General features: G+C 59.7%; 1 protein-coding gene across 1 annotated transcript in view; it reads right to left on the bottom strand.

Moving 5' to 3' along the window:
* The window catches only part of ALAD (aminolevulinate dehydratase), a gene marked incomplete at both ends in the record, with an annotated part of 2,395 nt that extends 1,795 nt beyond the window's left edge, over positions 1-600 (bottom strand). Inside the window, one exon of the mRNA XM_010075206.1 lies at positions 465-600. Within this exon, the coding sequence (XP_010073508.1) occupies positions 465-600 (136 nt within the window). The remainder of the gene's footprint in view (positions 1-464) is intronic.
* Between the last annotated feature and the right edge of the window lie 301 nt (positions 601-901).

The following is a 901-nucleotide window of genomic DNA, read 5'->3' on the forward strand; positions in this document are numbered from 1 at the left end:
GCAGGATGCCTAGGAGACAAACCAAGGGTCAGGCGAGGGGCTGGCCGGCTGCCTCAACCTCTACGGTGGCTCTTGCTACACAGATGCTCAGAGCAACAGAGGGGAACACGTTAACAGAGTAGAATAAGGACCAGGAGACCAACGACGCAGCCTCCAGGGACCGGACACAACGTGTGGGTGCTCCAGGGAAGGGAAGAGAGAGATTGGGGACACAGAGAGGTGCTCGGACAGATTCGGATGGCTGGGGAGTGGGTGCCTTAACCACTTGTGCTCCCCACCCTGCTGTCAAAACCAGGTCTCCCAGGCTGAGCTGCACCAGTGCTGGGGAGCCAAGCATTGGGGCAGGAACTGGCCAGGCCCCACCAGCACCCAGCGCTCCTCAGCTGAAAACAGCAAACCCCCGAGACTCCCAGTGCCAGGAAAATGCCCAGAGAGCAGCCCACGCTCCCAGGCCGTGCACTCACCGCAGTGTCCGTGGGAGGTGTAAGGACACAAGCAGACATCGCAGGCGATGAGCAGCTCTGGGAAGGTGGAGCGGATCTTCTTGATCGCCTGGATGGCCGGTGTGTCCTCCGCATCAGCAGCGGAGCCTCTCTCGTCCTGTGAGAAGAGAAATGCCTCAGCATGCAGAGGCAACAGCTTCCCACCAGTTCCTCTGCGGCAGCAGTTCTGCCCAGGAAACGTTTTCTGAACTGTGGGATCCCATAACGTAGGGCAGTGTGACCACCAGTGATGGAAAAGGGCAATGGAGCAGTGCCTCTGGGCAGTGAGTGCAGGTCTCAGGGCCACCTGCAAGAGCTCCGGGAGCTCTTTGGGTGTCACTACGGCCTCCGATCACCATTCTGCTCTGCTGAGCGGGGTTCAAGCACGCCCAGAGACCCTCAACTGCTCTTGTTTGATC

The sequence above is a fragment of the Pterocles gutturalis genome, unplaced genomic scaffold (assembly GCF_000699245.1).
Source record: "Pterocles gutturalis isolate BGI_N339 unplaced genomic scaffold, ASM69924v1 scaffold3356, whole genome shotgun sequence".
NCBI classification, from domain to species: Eukaryota; Metazoa; Chordata; class Aves; order Pterocliformes; family Pteroclidae; genus Pterocles; species Pterocles gutturalis.